This window comes from Lepidochelys olivacea (genome assembly GCF_965140295.1).
Source record: "Lepidochelys olivacea isolate rLepOli2 genome assembly, chromosome: 9".
NCBI classification, from domain to species: Eukaryota; Metazoa; Chordata; order Testudines; family Cheloniidae; genus Lepidochelys; species Lepidochelys olivacea.
This window is the reverse complement of record NC_140419.1, coordinates 37,247,469-37,268,937: the sequence shown is the minus strand read 5'-3', so window position 1 is coordinate 37,268,937 and position 21,469 is coordinate 37,247,469. Positions and strand designations below refer to the sequence as shown.

The window sequence follows — 21,469 nt, the reverse complement described above, 5'->3', positions numbered from 1 at the left end:
TGACTGCAGATGGGACTTCTAATTTGCATTCCACACCTAGTAGCACATTGTGCAGCCATTAGACCCCTGAGCTGGTGCAACACATTTTTTTAAGCCAAAAATTGTGTTATTCCATTTAGAGTCAGGAATCCCTAAACTGTATTTTTAAATTTTCTTTTGGATAGTTACAAGAATTGGTACTGAACAAATAAAAACTAGAATGAATGAGTGTTAGAATTTTCTCTGACCAGCATTTTATATTTTGCCTTGTATCCTTAGAATTGTGATCAGTATTCTTAGGTGCTCTAAAACTTAGATTTTGCTTTTGGTAATAAATACTATTTGACTATTCATTTTGCTAGACTTCTATTTGCTGCAGAGCATATTTTAAATACCATACTAAACATTGCATTTCAAGAAATAACCGAGAAGACAAACTCAGTCATCCATTCTGAGCTCAGTGTTACCTTTGAATTGACAGGGTGATCCTTTTCATCAATATTTGGTGGGAGTGGCAGGTGGCCAGTATTCTGAAAATCTGACTGTCTCAACAAGAGCACACAAAAATGGAGGCACCCAAAATTAGTGGACAGTTGTGAAAATTTTGGCCTTAATTTTATGTTTAAAGAAACGCTTAAATTAGCCCTGATGTCCCAGAAATCTTGACCGTGGGAATCTGCAGTTTTCACCCAAAGAGTGACTTTATTACCATTTAGTCATTTATATCAATAATATTTTAACATGTTCAGTAAAAATATTTTGTTTCTTTCCTGGCACAAACTTTTGCACTAGCTTTCTGTGCAAAATGAAACATATGTATCCATTTCCACAGGAAATTGTTTCTCAGGTTCCACTGTTGCGACATATTATTACTGTGGATGGCAAACCAACAACATGGTCAGAATTCCCCAAGGGTGTCATTGTTCACACTATGGCTTCCGTGCAAGCAATGGGGGCCAAGGCAGATAATGGTATGTACTTTTAAATATTTGGATTGGAGAAACTTTTGTCCAACTAAACCTGACTGAGTTAGGAGAGGAAGATGATAGCCCTTTACTGCTGAAAATCTTGTTAAATCATTTATGTATACATTTTATATATCTTACAAAGTGCTTTTTGATGCAACTTGTTATTGAAAAGTTTTAATTTGAAAAACACACAAATCTACACACTTTCACTTTTTTTTTTTTTGGCTACATGGCTTTTTCTCTTGACATGTTGGGTTTTTCAAAAAAGCAGGGTGGAAAGACTTGTATTAAAGCTGTATAGTGTATTTTATGTACACTTTGGTAAATTTGGGTATAAATACCCACTAGAAGTAACACGTAAAATCTGTTTTAAATCAAGAGCTATTAAAACTTTGTTTAAATTATTTTTACTGTATTTTAGAAGGTATCAAAATATATTATGCCAATTTCTTGAATTCTGATTTTAATTTCTTTAACACCTTAGAACCAGAAATCTGAATTTCCCTGACATTAAATGTTTTAATGCATCTCACTAAGTGGCAGAAAATTCTCACTTTTAGTGCTAAAAAGTTGGTTAATCTGATTATTTCAGATGTCATGCATGGAGTTCCTCTGAACTCCTCTCCCCCCAGTTCTGAGTGTTGTGTTTTATTGGGGTTACACAATCCTTTTAATCATTAGGTCATGTGAATGTTGGATGGAACTGTTTAGGAGGAGGGGTGTGTGGTTAGTACATGCTGTTAATTACGTGGGAATAATATTTTGGGCAGTTTTTTTTCCCAATATTACAAGGGCTTAATTTCTCCATTTAAAGAAATGATTGTGTTCCTTTTTGATGAGCTAGCCTTATGTGCTATTAAAATGTTAAGCCCACTATCAGCAGAACTTAGTACAGCTATACTTCATGTTGAATCAGTTGAATATTGTTGTTCAAAGTACAGTAGAACCTCAGAGTTACAAACACCTTAGGAATGGAGGTTGTTCGTAACTCTGAAATGTTTGTAATGTTATGGTTGTTCTTTCAAAAGTTTACAACTGAACATTGACTTAATAGGGCTTTGAAACTTTACTCTGCAGAAGGAAAATGCTGCTTTTAACAATCTTAATTTAAATGAAACAAGAACACAAACAGTTTCCTTACCTTGTCAAATCTTTTTTAACTTTCCCTTTGTTTTTTTTTAGTAGTTTACAGTTAACACAATACTGTACTGTATTTGCTTTTTTATTTTGTGTCTGCTGCTGCCCAGTTGTGTACTTCCGGTTCTAAATGAGATGTGTGGTTGACTGGTCAGTTCGTAACTCTGGTATTCGTAACTCTGAGGTTCGACTTTACTAAATAGAAGGCCTTATGTTTCACCTTGCTTCAAACTGTTTAATATTGCATACAAAAAACTCCATTAAAAGAATGATAACTTTGCAAAGTAAAGCTTTCAGAAGTTAGAAAATGCCATAATTAGGGTTCCTCATGCAACTTTAATTCAACCCCCTTGGTCCTATGCATTATGATATGCTCTTTAATTACATGAACACCTTTTTTTTCTTTCATTGGACCCTGTTTCATTCAGTGCCCATGATGGACAATATTCTCTGGTTGGGTAGCTATGCAATACTTCTTTTTGTACTCCTCAGTGCTCCATTCCATATTTACTGCACACCATGCAAACCCTTCTCTAAATACAGAATTATTATTTTTCTCATGGGCTTTTCTGCAGTACTCATCACTGTAATAATATTTGAGCATTTAAAAACATTAATGGCCTTTCCTTCATAACACTACTATGTGTTATGTGGTAGTATTACCCCATTTTACAAACCAGGCACTGAGGTTTTGTAGAGATTAAGACCATGATTGTCAAAAGTAATTGATAATTTTGGGTGCCCAATTGGAGATGCTTAAGGCCTGATTTTGGTTTTTTAGAGTGTTTAGCATTTGTATAGCAGTTCATATGTTCAGTGCACAGCCTTGAGTAGATTACAGTTGCAGTTTTGAGTGTTCAGTATTCTTGAAAATCTTAACCTATGTGTTCCAAGTGGAGCATCCATAAAATAAAGAACACCCAATTAGTGGGCCCTTGTGAAAAGTTTTGGTTTAAGGTCCAGATTTTTAAAGGTCTGTAGGTATTGCTATGCTCAGTGTTGCAACACTTAAACAGATTTAGGAATCTAAATCTCATTTTCAAAAGGGATTTAGGCACTAGAAACCAAAATCTCAGTGACAAAGTGACTAAATCCCTTTTGAAAATGACCTTTAGGCTCCTTAATCAGTTAGGCGTTGCAATGGTGACACCTAAATATCTTTGAAAATCTGGCTTAAGTGACTTCCTAAATACATAGGAATTGTGTGACAGGGATAGAATTCAGTTCTCCAAGTTGCCGTTCAGCTGCCTGAATCACAAGAATATCCCTTTTCTCCCTGCAGTCCCTTGCATTGTTCACTATGCACCTTGCAGCCTCTACAGCAGATAAGTCAGGGTCCTGCAGAGGGCTGTCTCATTCACTACTCTGAAAACATAGAATATCAGGGTTGGAAGGGACTTCAAAAGATCATCTAGTCCAACCCGCTGCTCAAAGCAGAATCAATCCCCAGTTAAATCATCCAACCAGTTTTTGCCCCATATGTGTAAATGGCCCCCGCAAGGGTTGAACGCACAACCCTGGGTTTAGCAGGCCAATGTTCAAAACACTGAGCTATCCCTCCCCCTTCTAAATCCCAGGTTCTATTCCAGGTTCTGGAAGGGAGTGATATCTACTGATTATAGACCCGTCTTTCCCTACCTACTCAGCCTCTGTTTTCCCCTTTGCTCACCCAACAGATGTTTCTGTCACACCTGCTCCTCACCACTCTGCATTCCAGTCAGGCAGTTTCCTCTTTTGCGTGTATACCAGCAGTAAGAGCATTGAGAGCATGTATCCCTCCTCTGTCCCTGTGCTAACACCACAGTGGCCCTGGCTGCCAGGAGAGCAGTTGCAGGAATAGTCCTGTTCTGTGTAGATGGGATCTTCTGAGGTGTTAGTTGCCAGATTCTAACAGTAGCTTAGAAATGGCACAAGTTTTTTCATGGTGGCAGAAAAAGACATGCCCCAGACACCTGGGAGACTGCTCTGTTGTATTTCAGATTCCTGCTCCAAGATATATAGGCACTAGGGCTGCTCTACGAAATGGTTGTAAAACTTTTTTAACATGCGCAAAACAGTGTATTTTCCATTATCTCATTCTGAGAAACAGCTGAACCGTTTTTGCATAAACATTAAAAATATAGTCAACCTCCAACAGACACCTGGAATGGAACATTTGGTAATGTTATAAGCAACTGAAAATAGGGTCTTATAATGGAAAGTGACTTACTGTTACCAGCTCTGCATATAAAACAGAACCCTGTATGCAAGGGCAAAAGAATAAACAAAAGGTGATTTAGTTTGCCCAACACTAGTAAACTTACAAATATAGCAAATATAATTTTATATACAAATAAGGGCCCCAATTCTACAAACACCTATGCATGTGTTTAACTTAGTGCATTGAAGTCAATGGACTACTCAAGCAAAAAGTTAATTACAGGAAATAAATTGCAGGATTAGGGCCTACATTTCTACAGTTCGGTGTAGATTGCTTATTTCAAATGAATTACACCATCTTCACAGATGTTATAGTAGGTGAACAGAACACGGTTTTGAGAATTGACATTGGCTCAATTGTGGCTTTGCCGTGAGCCCTGTGTGTAAGGTAGTGTGTTGCTATGCCCCAGGAGCGCACACAAGCAGATTGATTCAATCAGGCTCCTGGTTCCCCTCACTGGTCTGGTGGGTATATATCCTGCCCTATATCTGGTGCAGCGGACATCTCCTGGCATGCCAGTGCAGCTCTGCTGTCCAGCACATTGAGGGTGGGAACAAAAGCTTTGTTCATTCCCCATTCTTCCCACCCATTTCCATCCAGGTGTGTGGTTGAGACGTAGTAAACTCAGAGTCTGATTTTTACCATAGTGTAGCTACGCAGTATTCATAGATGATGCAGAGAAGTTAGGGGGCACTTCAAATTTTCTTTCTCCCTGTGAAGGTTCCTGGGATTAATTGTCACAGAAGTAGTAATGTCTGTCTGGTTCCTTATCAGAATAATCACTATAATATGTTTTAGTATTTAAGATGCTACATTTTATATGCTTTCTATACATTGTGCATAATTTTTTTTAATAAAAATTACAGTAAGCAAACAGCAGGCCAGGCCTGTACCCTCAGATATTGCAGTAATCATGTACACAAGTGGATCTACAGGACTTCCAAAAGGAGTCATGATTTCTCATAGCAACCTTATTGCTGGTATAACTGGGATGGCTGAAAGAATTCCTCATTTGGGGTATGTACCAATAGAAATTTTCATTAAAGATGGCTTGTAATTACATGCAATCATAGATTAATTATTGAATAACTAGTTATTCTATATAAAGTCTTCTACTGCACTCATTGCCACCATAGTATCTGGGCATTTTTCAGTCGTGCATTATTATTCTGACAGATATTAGTCATGTGGTTTTTTCCCATGTATTTGTGTTAGGGATGGCAAGGTCAAAAATGGGCCTTGCACTTAGACTAGAAAGTGGTGAGGTTTGTGGTGGTCCTTAGTTCCATTGGGAGTTCATTCCACAGTCTTGGACTGACCCCTGAGTAAGTTCTGTGTCCCAAAAGGATGATCTTTCCCCTTAATGTGGAGAGTTTCATTGTATCAGCAGCAAAGTTGTTGACCACAAGCAGGCATACAACTATTTTATCCACGTTTTTCAAAGGAAGTGCTGTTGATTATTTGCCCATTTACTATGTGGTAGATCTTAGCTTTAAGATAAGAGCATGACATCTCACTGAAAGATAAGTTAAAGCATTTACTAGGAATATTCGGAATAGTGACTTATTTTTATTTATTTATTTTTTTAAAGATTTTTTTTTTTTTTAAAAATCCAAATGACTAGCAAAAATCCAAATAACAAGCCAGGGCAGCAGTGGCATATGAGAGTCAGAGTTTCAGTAGGGAGTGCTGCAGAGATTTTGGGCAGCATTGTGGCTCAGAGGTCAGTCTGTGGAAGCTGATCTAAGTTAGCCCCTTAGAACTGTCTAAATTACGTCTGGGACCGCTGAAGCACCGGAGCACCCCGGAATCAGGAGAGCACAAAGGTAGGGTAAAGCCCCCTTCTCTTCTTTTCCCCTCTAGCTGTCAATTCTATGCTGCACCTCTAGTTGGTATAGCATAGACTCTTGCCTCTGGAGAAGTCTTTGTGGTCTTAGTTATAAGTGATCACTTTTTGAATCTTTTGTTCCCTGATAAGTAAATAACACAGTTTCCTCAGTGCCCCTAAATTTAAAATGAACATTTCACAACTTTTGAAACCACATATATATGCTCAAGAATACTGAGATTGGTTTTCAGGCACACACATATTCTTTAACCTTCTCTGGTTCTTTGGAGGCTGTAAATACAGTTTGGCTTTAAATGATTGTCATGAAGACACTAAATAGTACAATATGAATGTATCTTTTAAAAACTTTTCAGGGAAAAAGACATTTATATTGGATATTTGCCTCTTGCTCATGTTCTGGAATTAAGTGCTGAACTTGTTTGTCTGTCTCATGGATGCCGTATTGGTTACTCCTCACCCCAGACATTAGCTGATCAGGTACGTAACTTGTATATGTCACAACATAACAATAAAAGATCAACTTTTGATGGATCTCTTAATAGCTGTTTAAAAATTTTTAATAGGAAAGCAATAAGAAAATCTTTATATACCAAAATATAAATGGGTATATTTTTTGTTCTATATCAATACATTAGACTAGTTTCTAAGCAATTTTTAAGGTGAAGGCTCTATAAACTGACATCACTGGTTTTCTAATTAAGTAAACTGTCACTTTTCTATTTACATATTCAAACCTTTCACAAATCCTCCATTAAACTTTATGTTCCTCCCTATTTAGTCCTCTAAAATAAAGAAAGGAAGCAAAGGAGATGTTACTATGCTTAGACCTACCCTAATGGCATCTGTACCGGTAAGTTTAATGCTTTCTTTTAAAGATATTTCGTCATTCAAATGTTACATGACAAAGAGGAATAATATCTTGATAGTTACTGTAAATTACAAGGATGAGAAGACCTTTAGCGTTGATAGTTTACATAATGTCCTCTGTATTTAAAAAAAAGTATATAAATATTTACACGGTGGTGTGAACATTCTTACATACTAGATGACTAACACTATTTGAAAATGTGAAACCAGATGCGAAAATTACACGTTGGAATTTCAACTTTTATCACACTATTGCTAATAGTAGGTAGTATAAATATGATTTAAGTAAAATTAGCTAAATATGATCTGTAGAAGACATTTTATTCTATTTGTCATGAGTGTGCTATACTATTGTCTCCTAATAAGAAATGTTCCTTATAGAGCAATGAGTCTGCCAGCATTATGTAAAAAGAATGTGGAAAATTGGCTTTGGCGTAAACATTCGTTCATTTGTTATTTTAAAGGGAAAAAATATACAAGCTAGTTAGGCCTTTTGTGGGCAAAGAATGTAGTGGGTATGCTTTGCACCTTGAGGTATATTACTAATGAAACATTGGAAAGGTGGTATTTAGCAGTAATTAGATTACAGTTTTATACTTCTAAATTCAGATAGTGTGTAGTGCAAGACATCAAAAATCTCAAAATATTTGAGTAATACTGTACTTTGTACATTAAGATTTTATCATTATTTTTGTTAGGTCATCCATGTTTTACCATTTAACTATAAATTGAGGACGGTGTCCTTCTGTAGGCTTTGCTAATGCTGAAGGGATAGGAAAGGGATCGGGGTGAGGGGAGGTGTCCACACCCTTGTATAAGCAGGAGAAGTAAACTCCATAGCATTTAAGAACACTGAGAGTTAGCAAACATGCCAGCTTGCACACCATAGCCAGTGCAGCATGAGATGCTGGTTAGGAGATGTTAAGACCTCTGGCTATACAGCACTTATGCTGCAGACAGGATGTAAATTAGGATTGCACTGTGCACCTGCTCAGACTGGGAGTGCATTTTACTGCTGCTCTGTCACCTTGGTCTGTCCTAGAGATCCTACCCCAGATACAGGTATCCTGTAAAAGTGGGAGCAATAGGCAAGGATTTGTGCCTTGAAATGTACTAGCATTTCTACGTCTCATGTTTACCTTTTAGTGCACTAAATTTAGTATTGCTATTAACTTGCTTATCTGTATTTAATCCTTTAATGTAACTAGGAAATCATGGATCGGATCTACAAAAATGTCATGAATAAAGTGAACGAAATGACCAGTTTCCAAAGGAATCTGTTTATATTGGCCTACAATTACAAAATGGAGCAGATTTCAAATGGCTACACTACACCACTTTGTGACAGGTAGATTTTCAATTCCACTTCTATAGGGGTCTTTTTAAATGCTCATCAAAATATTGCTATAAGTGCAATATGTGGTCTTCAGTGAAGTCATACTTTTGTTTAGTTTTAAAGCTCACTGTTTGATTGGGGCACAATACATTGACTCGCCTAAAGTCACACAATGAGTCTGTAGTTCAGTTGGGATTACTTCAGCATTTATTAATATAAATATAATAAAAGTGTTAAGTTTATTATTTTTCTTTCAGTAATTTGAAAGCTTAGATATCTTTTCCTATTCAAGTCATTGTGTTGCTCCTGTTAGCTTTTAATCTGGGGTTTTGTACATACCTGGAGAGAAAAATCTATTTCTATAACCTAGCAAGGCTTTATCATATTTTGTTTTTAACATAATGTGAACCTTATCGTACAACTGGTCTGTAAGTATAACCCACGCACCTTCTGGGTGTGGTGTTCTGTCCCATCTAGTGGCACCGAAACCACTTACAGAGCGATAAAAATGAGTCTGCTCTACAGCCTTAGCTAACAGCCAATTGGCTTTTAGCTCATGCGGTAGAGGTTCATGCACTGAGGTCCCCGGTTCGGTCCCTCCCGCTGACGACCGGGGTCTGTCAGCGTTACGTAAGGTCATGAGAAGAAAATCTAAGGGAAAAAGGAGTTGAGGAGGGCTGGCAGTTTCTCAATGAGACAATATTAAAAGCACAACTGCAAACTATCCTGAAATATAGGAAGAACAGGAAGAGGCCCATATGGCTCCATGAGGAGCTCTTTAATAACTTGAAAAACAAAAAGTAACCCTACAAAAAGTAGAAATATGCACAAACTCCTAGGAAGCACAAAAGAATAGCATAAGCATATCAGAACAAAATCAGAAAGGCTAAGGCATGAAATGAGTTACACCTTGCAAGGGACATAAAAGGCAGTAAGAAGCGGTTCTTTAAAAACATTAGGAACAAGAGAAAGATGAAAGTATAGGCCCTCTACTTAGAGGGGAAAGAGAGCCAATAACTGATGACATCAAGAAAGCTAAGATGTATAATGCCTATTTTGCTTCAGTTTTCCACTAAAAAAGTTAATGGTGACCAGATACTCAACATTATTATTATTAACAACAAGGGGGAAGGAATGCAAGCCAGAAAAAGAAAAGAACAGGTTAAAGAACATTTAGATAAGTTAGAGGTATTCCAGTTGGCAGGTCTTGTTGCAATTCATTTTAGGGTACCTAAGGAACTAGCTGAAGCAATCTTTGAACTGTTAGCAATTATTTTTGAGAACTCCTCCACTCTTCTGGGACCTCCCCCATCCTTCAGAAGGGCAAATGTAGTACCTGTCTTTAAAAAGAGGAACAGAGAGGACCAGAGGAATTATAGAGCAGGCAGACTAATTTCAATACCTAGAAAGATACTGGAATCAATTATTAAACACTCAGCTTGTAAGCACCTAATAGCCATTACGGATTTGTTAAGAACAAATCATACCAGACCTACCTAATTTCCTACTTTGACAGGGTTACTGGTCTAGTGGATATTGGGGAAGCAGTAGATGTGATATATTGCGATTTTTCATAAGGCTTCTGACACAATCCCACATGACATTCTCATAAGCACAGTTGGGAAGTGTGGTCTAAATGACTATAAAGTAGGTGCAGAACTGTTTGAAAGACCATACTTCAAGAGTAGATAAAAATGTTTCATCGTCAAATTGGGGAGACATAGCTAGTGGGGTCTTGCAGAGGTCAGTCCTGGATCCAGTACTGGTCAGTATTTTCATTAATGACTTCGATAATGGAGTGGAGAGTATGTTTATAAAATGTTCAGATGACACCAAGCTGGAAGCTTTAGAATTCAAAATGGCCGTGACAAATTGGAGAATTGGTCTGAATTCAAGATGAAATTCAGTAAAGACAAGTGCAAATTATTTTACTTAGGAAAGAAAAATCAAATGCGCAACTACAAAATGGGGAATAATTGGCTAGGTGATAGTACTTCTAAAAGGATTGGTGGTTATAGTGGTTCGCAAATTGAATATGAGTCAACAATATGATGAAGGTGCAAAAAAGGTTATCATTCTGGGATGTATTAACAGGAATGATGTAAGAAAGGCACGGAAGGTCACTGTCCCACTCCACTTGGTACTGGTGAGGCTTTAGCTGGAGTACTATGTCCAGTTCTGGGCACGACTCTTTAGGAAAGAGGTGGTTAAATTGGAGAGTCCAGAGGAAAGCAACAAAAACAGTAAAAGGTTTAGAAAACTTTGCTTATGAGGAAAGGTTAAAAAAAATTGGGCATGTTTAGTCTTGAGAAAAGAAGGCTGAAGGGGCACCTGACAAGTTTTCAATTATGTTAAGAGCTGTTGTAAAGAGGACTGTGATCAATTGTTCTCTATGTCCGCTGAAAGTAGGACAAGAAGTAATGGGTTTAACTTGCAACAAGGGAGACATAAGTTAGATACTAGGACAAACTTTCCAACTGTAAGGGTAGTTAAGCTCTGAAATAGGCTTCCAAGTGAGGTTGTGGAATTCCCATTATTGCATATTTTAAAAAACATACTGACAAACACCTGTCAGGCATGGTCTGGGTTTACTTGGTCCTGCCACAGGGCTGAGGGCTGGACTTAATGACTTGTTGAGGTCCCTTCCAGACCTACATTTCTGTGATTATGGCCCTGCTTCTGTCAGAACTTAAGACATGGGGGGAAAAGGTAGTTACTCACAAATGCAGACAGAAAGGTAGAGTCGCATCAAGCTAATTCAAATCCTCTTGTAAACTTCAATTAAAATAAACAGCACATAAATATTTACAGACTACTGCTAATGTTTTCTGAGCCTTTTGCATACACGTGATACATGGGTAAGTCCAATTTAACTCTGCAAAAGTGTATAAATCATACAACTTATCTCCAAGCTCAAGTCAGTTGTAAGATTTAAATGATTTCAGACCTTGCTGAGACTAAAAGATATAGTATAAACAGATTTCTGCACTTTTTCCTTTTCAATAATGTGGGCAAAATAAACATTAGAATTTTGCTGTCTCAGTAAAGCATATTCAAGAGACTTCGACTTATCCTGCAGAGTAAAATGCAAAAGTAAAACCTGAAAATTTTCTATCTAAACATTGTTTTTAAAAACTTTACATTTTAAGTGTACTGTTTGTGGATCTCATCCTGCATTTTCTGCACATCTAAAAATCTTTGGAGTTAGTGGAAGTTTTTGGTGCCCATGCAAAACAAGATAATCTCCTTGGTCTTCTATTTTTAAGCAACAAAAACATCATCTTTTCTTAACTTCGCATTTTTAGCCTTATTTTCCGGAAAGTACGACTGCTGCTAGGTGGTAAAATTCGCGTCCTACTATGTGGAGGAGCTCCACTTTCTGCTGCAACTCAGAGATTTATGAACATCTGTTTCTGTTGCCCTGTGGGACAGGGATATGGACTAACTGAGTCAGCCGGGGCTGGAACAATCACTGAAGGTTAGTGTTGGCATGTCCAAATGGATGCGGTGATCTGTGTTTGTATAATCTTCAACAGAGTATTCATTTGGGCTTATGTCCACAAACTGGTAAGTGAGAAAGCACTGAGAGGTGACAGGCTTTTTGAAGAGTAAATTAATTTTAGAAGGCATAATCTGGGGATTTTGTGCTAAAACATAGGAATATATAAATTGATGTTCTCATTATAGCAAACAAAGGTGAAATGGTCTGAACTGAATTTTGGAATTATTTGTGTATACTAGCTGAACTGAATAAATTTGTTCCAAGAAGCCTGCAGAATAGGTTGGCCAGCATCATGATGGGAATAATGCATTCACCAATGACCTGCAGTCTTTCTTGAGTGTACACAGGCTCCGGAATTTGATTTTCTACTTTTGGATAGAGACCATATAGTAATTAAGTTAAATATATAAGTCAAATATGTGAATGCACATTGCTGTGAATATGCAGTCACATTTTTTTTCCCAAGATATCCAGTAACTCATGCAGTATTCCTGGGATTTGAATCAAGCCAATAGTATTGACTCAAATAAGAAAGAAACAGATCTATTTAAAAATATATAATATATATACAGTAGATAACTCAGCTGAACCATGAATATATACGGTACTTGACGACAGGATTCTTGAAATACCTTGAGTTACAGTGAGTGCTGGTTAAAAAAGCCTTGACATATCATGCATGACGAATATAGAAAGTGTGCACTACAAAGTCTAGTTTTTTTTCAAAACAGCTAAAAAAATTTAAATTTGTTACTATGGATGAACTGACATTCATACAACAGTTGTGTGAAAGGCTTATTTTATAGGTTATGCTGCTTTATGTACAGTATGCATGTACTTAATAAACAGGGAATACACCACATCATTGGGTGAAGACTTCATTGGTATACTATTGGAATGTCTACATTACTCATGAGTAGCAAAGACGTTTTTGAGTTGTGCTGGTCATTCCAAAAAAATGTTTCATAAAATTTAAGGCCAGAAGGAACCATCATATCCTCTAGTCTGACCTATATATCATAGACTATTACATTTCACCGTTCCCCATATATTGAGCCTGAGGCCCCAGCAGTAAATTTGTTCTTTGAGTGATGGTCCCTATGTGTATTCCACTTGAGGTGCACATGTGTGACATGCACCTGAGACTGGAAGATTCTTGCTAGCAGTATCCATTTGTCCACACGTGTCTCTATCCTCCTTATACTCCAAACTGCTAATTCCTTTCTACTGCTCGTGTTCTGAGACAGAACTTCTTCAGTATCTGCAGTGTTAGCTAGCGTTCTTCAGAATTTTTAGTTTTACATAGTTTTAAAACATGTTTTTAGATGGTTTCAAATTAGCTGGAGTAGTTTAGTAGTCTTTAGGGCTTTGCCTCCCTACTCCACTGGACACCCCTTCTACGGCTGCCTAGTATGTCCAGGATCCAAGATCTGTATGTCTCGTCTGTGGGCTTTCCCAGCTGGCAACACTCATATCCCCTCTAAGTGCAACATCTGCTAGTCCTTTCCCAGATGAACTTGTCAAGCCCATGAGTACAGGCTTAAAAGATTACAATGGGCTCATGTAATGAGGCCCCGGTCTGATTCTGGCTGTCAACCACCCCTGTACATCAGGCAGGGGCACCAAGAAGTACCCTCCTGAGCATGGTGTCTCTGAATCCGAGGATAATCTGAGCAGGGCTAACGACCCTGCCAAGCAGAGACCTGAGGAGGGTAAGAGAGAGAACTTTTTCACAAGAAATGTGAGAAATCTCACTCAAGCTCACCTTGACTTTCTCCACAACACCCTTTAAGTCGGGTGAGACTCCGTGCCCCACTATACAAGTGTCAGACGCTCACAAGGAGCATGGGACCAGTTTCAAGTCACTGAGAGGCAAGAGTACCTCAAAACCATCCTTAGCCAAAGGGATGGGACCATCCTCAGTCCTAACCAGATGCTACCTATGCTGTCAGTACTGCAAGTGAGAGAGGAGTTGTTGGTACCGCCAGTGCTACAAAGGGACAGAAGCCCGGTTCATTCTCCAGTATCAGGAGTTTGATACAGTGCCCTGGAGGACATTTCAATCTAAACAGGCTAAGAATTGCCAGTACTGTTGTATCTTGCCCTGACCATCAGTTCAAAACTCACTGGTACCATCAAACAGTCGAGGTGTAAAAAGACTGCTAATATTGACAGCACTGCACATCAGTATAAAAGCCTTCTTTTCTGCTACCCAGAATTTCCCACAATTCTTGACATATGAGCTACTCTCCCCCTCCGCAAGCTACAGAGGCAGATCAGAGTTTTGGAGCCACATTGTCTGGCTGTGTCCCCTCAGACCTTGCTTGCTTCCAGTTTCTCTGCCTCTGTTAGAGTGTGTGGACAGCGATTTTTACAGCTCCTGCCTTCACATATGCCTAAGGGTGTGTTTTGTCAGATTTGGGGTAGTGGTGAGTAGTTATCTCCCGCCCAGCCCCTGTTTCCTCTCAGGCCAGTTTTTTAGCCAGGTGTTGGAACTGTTTGGAGCCTCAGCTGCAGTGCCTTTCTGCTGACTCCTCTGAACCATCCAAGTATTGCATTGCTGCCTAAAATGCACCAAATGGTGCTCCATCTGTGAGACTGTATTCCCAGGCTTAGTAGATGGTGAGTTGTGCCCAGCCTCCACCCAGCCTTCTGTCTCTCTAACTCAGGGCTATGAGTCAGAGAGGCATGTGGAATCTCCCACCCACTGGAGTAACCACAACTCCAACATGGGAAAAATGGACCAGGGTCCATAGACCCCCCCCCCCCCCCAGTCCATTTTTCCCATGTTCCCCCCGCCCGCTTCCCAATTTGGCCAGGAGGGTTGACGCTATCATAGCATCTCTGGCTACAGATATGGTTATCCCCTCAGAAGGGGAGTTCTAGCCTAAGGACCCCATGGATAAAAAAAAGGTGGAGGCCACTCTCAAAAAAGACTTTGAGACCTTCTCAGTCTCCTTCAGTGAATCCCTATCAGCTGCTTGCTTTGTGAGCACATCTCTCCTGACTGGAAGATCTCAGGGTCTTCAAAGATAGAGATCACCCTGACTTTGGCTCTGTTTTAAAGGACATTTCCCTGGCAACAGAGTTCATTGCTGATACCTCAATGGACACAAGGAGATTCTCAGCCAAAGTCATGGTCTCTAGGTCAGTGACCAGTTGCCACCTAAAGCTCCGTGACTGAAAGGTGGATGGCCACACACAGCAGGTTCTGTGCTCCACCAAATTCGTGGGAGCCTGGCTTTTCAGAGAGAAGCTAGTCAAGGTAGTGGTGGACAATGCTGCAAAAATCTAAACAGTCGCTCCCTCTAAATGCTACAGGATGTCTTTAAGAGCAATAAAAGCATTCCTTTTGGCCTTCATCCTTGCAGAAATGAAGAGACAGCAGATTCTCCAGAGGAAAGCTGTGAAACTGTGGCTCGGGAGGAAAGCCAAGAAGGAACCCTGCTGCTCCCAAAGCCTCTCTGTGTGATGAAGACCATCTAGGTCTTTGCCTGGAGCTGAAGCTTGGGAGCAGGCTTTATCATTTCCTGGGGGAATGGGTTGTTTCAACCATGGACTAGTGGTCAGGGAGATAGTGAGTTAGAGATGTTCCTTTGAGTTATAGGCTCCACCCCTCCCATTCTTCATCCAGTCTTCCATCTCAAATGACCCCATAAAGCATGGTCTAATCCAGAATCTGTTTTCTTACCTCCTGGATATGGAAGTAATAGAAAGTGTTCCCTTATAAGAGAGATTCTTTATTGTTCAGAAGCATACGGGGAGGGAGAAGCTGAGCCCTTCTAGATCCCAAAAGGCTCAAAAAGTGGATGAAGAAAACAAAGTTTTGGATGGAGACCCTAACTTCTAAGGTGTCATCCCTATCTGAAGGGAATTTTCTGACTTTGGTGGATCTGATGGATGCATAACTTCATATCATGATCAGACTGTGCCATCTCAGGTTCCTAAGGTTTTTGTACGTCAGGAAGCATTATCAATATTGGATGCTCCTATTTGGCTTGTCTGCGGGCTTCTTTGTCTTTACAGTGATGGTGGTGGTAATCATATTCAGACTCGGGTCACAAGGGATCCACCTATATTCCTTCTTGGATGACACTAATCAGAGCTCTTATCCACAGCAACAGCACATAGAGCTACATCCCTGACCTTGAATCTCCTTGAGGTTCATGGCTTTATTATCAATATCAAGAAAAGCTTGATTCCGTTCACCCAAATAACTCATTTGGGAATGAACATAGATTTTTGAACATATTTTTGCTGTCGAGGTGTCTGTCTTTAAGAGGTTCCAGAAAATTCAGAACCTCCTTGTGTTGCTTAGGAATTTCAAGAGGCCTGATATTGCACTGAGCCTTCAACTGTTAGGCCTCCTAGTATTATGCATAGGGATCATTCCATGGATGCAATCAGACATCACGTGCATTCTAGCTTCATCTTAAAAGTATGAATCAACTCCTTAAAATGGTGGCTAGCACAGAGCAGTGTCAACTGGTTGTACATGGGGACACCATATCAAGTATGGATGACAACCCTGATCCTGCTCAGATTCCTACACTTGTCAAGACTCCAAGTAAACATAAAAAAGTCCATTTTAGCTTCCACACAAACTATAGACTTCATTGGAGCAACCCTAGATTCAATCAGAGCCAAAGCATACCTACCCCAGGACATATTCCAAGCCATAAAGGATTTCATCACTTAGCTTTGACTGAGCCCTCAGACAACAGTTAGAACCTGTCCTAACTGCCTAGGTCATGTGCCACCCTTTGGTGAGACTTCGATGTCTACAGGCTTGATTTATGGACAGTGCCAAACAAACACAGTCCAGACAAATTGATCTCCTCTTCTCCCCGCCCACCCCCTCCCCCCCTGCCCCGAGTTCTGTGTTCTCTCCCTTGGTGTGAAAAAAGGGAACATGGGACTTCGCTTTGTCCCTCCCCACCCTCAGAAAGATGAACTACAGACCCCCTCCCATCTGTGCAAACGTGTTGGATAGAGTACCTGGACCCAACGAAAATCCGAGCTGCACATAAACCTTCTGGAGCTGCATACAGTGCACAAAGCCTGCAAGTGATTCCTACTTTTTATTCAGACCTTGCATGTTCAAGGCCTATTGGATAACATGACAACAGTTTACTATATCAGAAAACAAGGGGAAGCATGGTTTGCCCCTCTTTGCATAGAAGCAGTCAATCTCTGGAACTTCTGCATTTGCAGATCACCCTCTCAACCAGTGCACCTTCCTGGAGTGTGGATGCTTTGGCAGAGAGCCAGAGCAGACGTGATCTCTGGAGATCACAAGTGGGAACTACATGGTATGGAGCATCATTTGGCATTGGGGATTCCCATCTTGGAATTTCATTGTCTGTTCAAAGGTAGTTCAGAAAAGAAATTCAGTATTGATAAATTATTGTGAAATTTTATTTATTGTTGACTTAATCAGCAAGCACACAAGCATCCATTTACAGCTGTAGGCTCTGGTCCTGTAATGTGATTCATGAGGGTGGACTGCTGTGACTACCCAGAGCCATATTGACTTAATTTGAGGTCTTCACCTTGCTCCCCCATTGCAGGATCAATATCCTAATCAGTATGCTTGTATCTTAATTGCACATTTTGAAAGTTGTGTTGCAAGAACTAAAATTAAGAATTAATTCATTAATTAACTCAACTCTGTTCAGTTTTGATAAATAAAATTTATTTGTAATCACTACTTGCAAATTGTTAATTGAAAATTATTTTTAATTTTAGTTTGGGACTACACTACAGGGAGAGTAGGAGCACCTTTGGTTTGCTGTGAAATCAAATTAATGAACTGGGAAAAAGGTAAGAAAACTCTTATGTAATGAAACTCAAATGCACGTAAGAACCTTATGTCAGTATTTATTTATTTGGCTGCACTATGCCCAATCCTCCACAGTGTAAAGCTGTTTCCTGGGTGACACAGGATTAGTGAGCTGCAACCAAGCTCCCTTATAGAGCTTGCTCAAGCAGGATTGAGAAAAATCTACCTCAAGAAGTACCGTGCATGTGTTGCTTACTGAAGAGGAAGTGAACAAAATGTTTAAATAATTTAAATGTAGACAATTGTTGATATTTGCCTAAATAGGTGATGGTTAGTATAATAAAGCCATGGAATTAGTCTGTTTTTGTTTCAGGATGAACGGAAACTTCTTGTGTTTCAATAATATTAGATTGGTAGATGAATATTTGTTTGTTTTTTCCTACCTTGTTGCACACAAGTTTGATTTTAAAAAAATCAGCTCCTAAGCCACTGTAAAATGTTATAAATATTTATAGATTTGCTTATTAGCACACACTGAATATTTTTAAACAGTTCTGATTTACAGCTTGTGTTTGTACAATGCCTAGCACCATGGGATACTGGTCCATTACTGGAACTCCTAGGCACTAGGATAATATAAATAATCTACTGTAGTGTTTCTTTCTTTTTGTTAGTCACATGATATATGAACATACATCTGGTGTGTTTGTGCATGCATGTACCCTCCTATCTAGAGAATTATTTAATGTCAACACACTGGAATGGGAGACAAAATTCTGTATGTGCCAAACCAGGGGTGTTGGATTCACTGTGGTTCAAGCTAAACTACAAGTACACATTTTCTCCTCTTGTTGTTAGAAAATTTCACAATAGGCATAGTGCAGTTTACTAGCATTAATATAAGAAAGACAGAAAGAAAGAAAGAAATGGCCAGTGAAATGGAAGCCTATTAAATAGATGCCAAATCTAATGGGTCTAATTAGATGTTTGAAGTACCTCTCAGTCCTTTGCCTCCCTTCACAGTTTCTTCTAATTTGGATGGCAGAGCTGCTTTATTATTTTGGAGCGCTTTTGTCTCACAACATTGAATGAAATTCACCCCTTTGATTTGGGCCAGTGTAAGGCTTATGTCTAACTTAAGTCCCCTGAATGGGACTGAGGTGATACGTATGCTTTAAGTTGGTCCTCTGCACACATAGGAATTTCACCATTAATGAACAGTGCCTACCCACCTCGCTAACTAGATGCTAAAAGTGGTTTGGAGCCACTAATACTCTAGTTAAATTATTCAGAAATTTATTGTAAAAAAAGATACTTTCAAAAATAATTATTCTAATCTAAACCTGCTCTATAAAATCTAATTTTGATGATAAACCAAACACATCAATCCATTGAAAACTGTATAGATTTGCTTGGAATAGTTTCTGTTTTGTAGTTTTTTTGTTTAACTTCAATTTTTTTAAATCAACATCATGTTTAGAAAATAATTAACTCTGTTTTTAGGTGGATATTATAATACTGATAAACCGTATCCTAGAGGTGAGATTCTTATTGGAGGCCAAAATGTGACCATGGGCTACTACAAAAACGAAGAACGAACCAAAAAAGATTTCACTGTGGATGAGACTGGACAGAGGTGGCTCCATACTGGAGACATTGGAGAGTTCCATGCAGATGGATGTCTAAAAATAATTGGTGAGTTACCTAAGGAATTTGATTAATTTACTCCTATCAATTGACACAGTTCAGGTAGATAACATACTTGAACTGCTTTATTGTGTTGTTACCTAGAATTCTCAAGTGGTGGACTACTTGGCATTTGGGCTCATGTTGTTCTGTGTATCCAAGGAATATGTTTATCCTTCAACCCAAAGCTCCAGTTAATATTTTAAACTACAATTGTTCTCCCTCTTTTAGAATATTAATATAGATTTAGCTGTGATATTGGGTGCATCAACAGAGGACTCTACTTTCCTAAATCAAGATTTATGAGCTATTTAAACTATTGTATTAAGTTCTAGAGATTTTTGTTTGTTTTGTTGTTTTTTTGATGGGGGGTGGGTGGGTGGGTGAAGTTGTAATGGTATTATGCTGTCAGTAATTCTAAGGTGTGTTTCTTTGTCTTGGTATTAATTGGAGTCCTCTACAGACAATGGAAGAGGAATACACGCAGGCAACACTTTTTTAAACAAGTGCCTAAAGTTAGGCTCCTAAGGCCATATTTAGGCACCCAAATAAGTGGCAGGACTTTCAGAAGTGTGAAACACCAGTGAAGTTAGTGGGAACTTCTGGGTGCTCCGTAATCTTGAAAATCAGAGCACTGATTTAAGAGTAAAATGAGGACTGTTGCTATTGACTTCATTTATTTTGTGATATGGGCCAAGTCCTAGGTCCCTTTGCAGTGGTTTTTCAGGACACTATAGCTGCAAAAGTAGCTTACTTGGCTGCCCCAGAGAGCATGTTGGGGTATGACCAGGGAAAGGGGGTTTGGCCAAAGTGCCACTGCACTTGGCAATTCGTCTGTTGCAACAGCCCCTTGGAAGCCATTACAGCTGGTGCAAGATAGAACAGCCTTCAAGTTGCTCTCACTTGTACCAAGGTCTGAATCAACTCCTTACCACATCCAGGATTGGGGGTCACTTTACTATCCTCCCCACTTGGGTCCTGTATTAATGAGACCTCAGCCAGACCTGAGAAATGAGGCCTGTATCTCTAATTATTGTGTCTTGTGCAATAGATGAACTGTTAAAATATAAATTAAAAGAATAAATAATAAAATACCACAAAACGTTGCATTTCCTGCATATGTTTCTGGTCATATGTATAGTAGCCAAGCAGCTTGAAACATACTACTTTGAAGAGTGTCCCTTTGGGTCTCCACTTTAGGTGAATCTGCACCCCTGCGCTTGTAATTGGAGATTTTTAGTAGCAGTGCCTGGTTGGATCACACATGTGCTGTCCCTGTCCCGTGCTGCTTCTGGCGGTTACATAGTGCTGTGTGACCAACCCCCCCCCCCCCCCAGTTCCTTCTCCACCTCTCTCAGCTTGAGATGGAGCATTTGGCAGCACCTCTGAGATTTATCTTTAGCCTATCTTAACTTTAGAATACTAGTTAATTAGGGTAGTAAACTAAACTAACTACTATCTCTTCCCCTTTTATTCTTAAAAAAAAAAGTCTTAACGTAGGAATTTAAGTTATAGTTATTAGGATCCCCCTTGGTATAGTATAGTTACCTTTCCTCATGGGAGAAACCCTATTCTAAGTGGCATGCCCGACTCCCTGGGTTTTAAATATTGCCTCACTTGTCGGTCCTCAATCCCAGTGTCATGAGGAGAAGTCTCTGCGCCCGGCATCCGGTTAGGGATCATGGACCCCCAGGCACCGGTCCCCAATGGTGGCATCTGACAGAGGTTCTCTGCTACCCCCTCAGAGGAAGGAGCACTTTGCCAAAAAGGTGACAAAGAAAAGAACTCTGACCTCCCCTTCTTGGGAATTTGCCAAAAAGAGTTGTTCCCGACCCATCAGACCCCATCAGTACCGACCACACTGAGACCATCCATCTCTGAGGTACCGGAACTCCACTACCCTCCCTCCCTCCCCTCTACTTTGGAGTTTTCATGTTAGAGACTCTGCGGTAGAGAGGGACAGGGATCATGCATGTGTGACCCAACCAGGCACTGCTACAAAAAATCTCCGATTACAAGCGCAGGGGCACAGATTCACCTAAAGTGGAGCACCCATGGGGACAACCATCTCAAAGACCTCAGTTACTGCAGAGTATGAGTAACCTTCTCTTTCAGCCAAATACTGTTTTTCACATAATTCTAATTATAGTCTAGTTATATTCG

At 39.4% G+C, this 21,469-nt stretch overlaps 1 protein-coding gene across 6 annotated transcripts in view; it reads left to right on the top strand.

The window, feature by feature from the left end:
- The window catches only part of ACSL3 (acyl-CoA synthetase long chain family member 3), a 108,763-nt gene that overhangs the window by 74,469 nt on the left and 12,825 nt on the right, over positions 1 to 21,469 (top strand). For all 6 annotated transcript variants that reach the window (XM_084638818.1, XM_084638819.1, XM_084638814.1 and 3 more), the window contains 8 exons: positions 812 to 950; positions 5,151 to 5,301; positions 6,487 to 6,610; positions 6,912 to 6,983; positions 8,209 to 8,348; positions 11,642 to 11,814; positions 17,587 to 17,661; positions 19,124 to 19,315. In XM_084638818.1, coding sequence (XP_084494944.1) covers positions 812 to 950; positions 5,151 to 5,301; positions 6,487 to 6,610; positions 6,912 to 6,983; positions 8,209 to 8,348; positions 11,642 to 11,814; positions 17,587 to 17,661; positions 19,124 to 19,315 — 1,066 coding nt within the window. The remainder of the gene's footprint in view (positions 1 to 811; positions 951 to 5,150; positions 5,302 to 6,486; positions 6,611 to 6,911; positions 6,984 to 8,208; positions 8,349 to 11,641; positions 11,815 to 17,586; positions 17,662 to 19,123; positions 19,316 to 21,469) is intronic.